General features: G+C 42.2%; 1 protein-coding gene across 1 annotated transcript in view; it reads right to left on the reverse strand.

The window, feature by feature from the left end:
• Positions 1-2046: 2046 nt before the first annotated feature.
• LOC138866913 (crustacyanin-A2 subunit-like) overlaps positions 2047-2500 on the reverse strand; it is an 855-nt gene continuing 401 nt past the window's right edge. Inside the window, exons 2-3 of the mRNA XM_070141100.1 lie at positions 2428-2500; positions 2047-2314 (exon numbers count right to left, since the gene is read on the reverse strand). The exon at positions 2428-2500 is cut by the window's right edge and continues 144 nt beyond it. Coding sequence (XP_069997201.1) covers positions 2082-2314; positions 2428-2500 — 306 coding nt within the window. The 3' untranslated portion in view covers positions 2047-2081. The remainder of the gene's footprint in view (positions 2315-2427) is intronic.

Consider the following 2500-nt stretch of genomic DNA (forward strand, 5'->3'; position numbering starts at 1 on the left):
TACTTCATCAACACTTTTCAGCATGCCCTGTTCCTGCTGGCTCTATCATCTGTCTACAGATTCGCCGCGTCTGTATTTCGGAGATGACGACGACTGCGTGTCGCTGGCACCTAGTCCCCGTTTCCTTGCAAAGAACGAGCGTGAGGGGACTTGTGACGGTGCCAACATGGCGTGTCATCGAGTCACGTTATACGCTCTGTCATGTAAGCGCTATCGGTGCATGCCTGATCGCTGCCTCTTCCTTGCCTGGGTTAAATTGCTCTTGCTCCTCCGCCCTTTTGGCTGCGGTGAAATGCAAGGTAATGCGTGAAGCTGATCCAGAGTCATATCTCCGAGCCCATCACATGCGCGGCATTACGCCCACCCTTCCTCAGATCTTTGGATCTTTCACAAGTTCGAGAGGCAGGTTGGTGGGCGTCTTCCCCTTAGTAGACCGGAGCGTGCGTCGCTGTGGGCTGTGGCTCTTCTTCAGACGTCGTGTCATCTAAGCATCGTTCCACAAACGCTAGCGGAGGGGAGGGAGTCAGTTAAATTTCAGTGCATGGTAAAATGGACAGTTTTTCTTTCTAGTATACTTAATTTATTTTCTTATTCCATAATGTTATAGTTTCCCCCTAAGATTTTATGGGTGCTAAGCAGCTTCCCAAGAGGCCGAGAAAAGACATAGGTGGATATAGGACATTTGAGGAAGGAAACGTTTTTCTCTTCCCTTTTCTCGGCCTTCCAAACCCTCCCGAATTTTACGTTAAATCTTTCAGCTTCCAAAGACTCTGGCCGATCCGGACGATGCACAGGCGCGCAACTAGGGGGGGGGGGTGGTCCTGGGAGACCGAACCCCTGCCCTTTTTCTCAAAGGGGTGAAAGTGCCCTTTTTCTAGGGCACTTTCTCTTGATCTTGGAATGGCGATGAGACTGTTTATTGTATTTTTGTTTGGTTCAGTGGAAATAATTATTATCATTAAAATTCTTGTAACATTTCTTCCGTTTTTAAATCTTAACATGATTCAGGCTATATCCTCTATAAATAAAATTCATATTGTGCCCTTTTTGTGGCCTGGATCCCTGCCCTCTAAAATTCCTAGTTGCGCGCCTGATGCAGTAAGGGCAGCTGCAGTGGGCAGATTTATTAGTTACCAAATGCATCACAGAATTTCGCATTTTTTCAGGTTTTATCATGTTACCACAAAATATCGTGAACATTTTCCATACCTCAGATAGCCCTGGAAAAGGTATGAAAAACTATATATTTCTTCCTCAAATTCGCAAATACACACATACGCATAAAACACACACATATATACGTATGTGTGTGTGCAATAATACGTGGTAATGTTTGTATACTTTGTGTTTGTTATAGTAAAATGTGGCTCTGGCTATAACCTTTCTTATGCAATAAGCTAATATAAGAACTATTCGGTAGAGATTATCACATGAAAATAGTTAATCATAACCTTTCTTATGCAGTAAGCTAATTTAAGAACTATTCGGTAGGGATTATCACATGAAAATAGTTAATACATAGCACACAAAAGAGAAACGAAATATGAAAACAAGTATATATAGTATAGTGTATATAGTAAATAAATCTTGTAATAAGTAGGCCTATAAGATAACCGATGTTAATCAGCTTTTAACACCTCTTAAAAGATAAACATAATTCCGGTACTGTGGCTGTTCATAAATATAGGTCAAGGGTGTCAGAATGGTGGACGAGCAATTTTATGAATAGGAAGTCATGGCTCGTAGTTTGCTCTGTCCAGTTATAGCAGCACGCAAGCACTTTCACTCACTACTCACACACACTCACTCGTACACACATACTAACGCAGGCACACACATGTATGTATATATTCGCACACGCATCTACATGTACAAGTTTGACATGCATTCTCTTCGTTAATTTTCAAATGTGGTTATGAGATGTATATTCAAGATCTTGATAGTTGATAGTTGCCTGTCATAACCTGTAGGCGCTTTTTATGTGTACACATGTAATGAAAAAGTTTGTTTACTTTTTTGGGAAATGAGTAGCCTAAGTTACTAAGCTTTACTTTATTTTAGTAGAGAGCTTTGGTATATGTCTATGCCCTGTAAACACATTCGGCTGTATGAGGAACTACGTTGAAGAGAGAGAAGTCGACGCCGTTCCTGCGGAAGACGGAGGCGCACCTGTCAATCGCTGGACCGGAATTCTGAGGAGTTCGGGAGAAGACGAAGCCGAACTCGGACTTGTACTTGTCTGTGTCGATGCAGGAATACACGCAGGCGTAGCTGTCGTAGTCAGTCTCGATCACTTCATAGGGAGCGGCGAAAACTGTTGGTAAAAGAAGGAACAGCACATAGTTACAAAAAGTCATAGGCCAATATTTTATCTTTGGATTCTACTTTATGAAATAATGGGTATAGATGAGAATTTTATACACATACCAGAAGGGAAATCAATAAGCATGTGGGCAGCTGGGAAGTCCTTTGTGGGGTAGATCTTGCCCTGCAGTCTGAG

Source organism: Penaeus vannamei, chromosome 27 (genome assembly GCF_042767895.1).
Source record: "Penaeus vannamei isolate JL-2024 chromosome 27, ASM4276789v1, whole genome shotgun sequence".
NCBI lineage: Eukaryota > Metazoa > Arthropoda > Malacostraca > Decapoda > Penaeidae > Penaeus > Penaeus vannamei.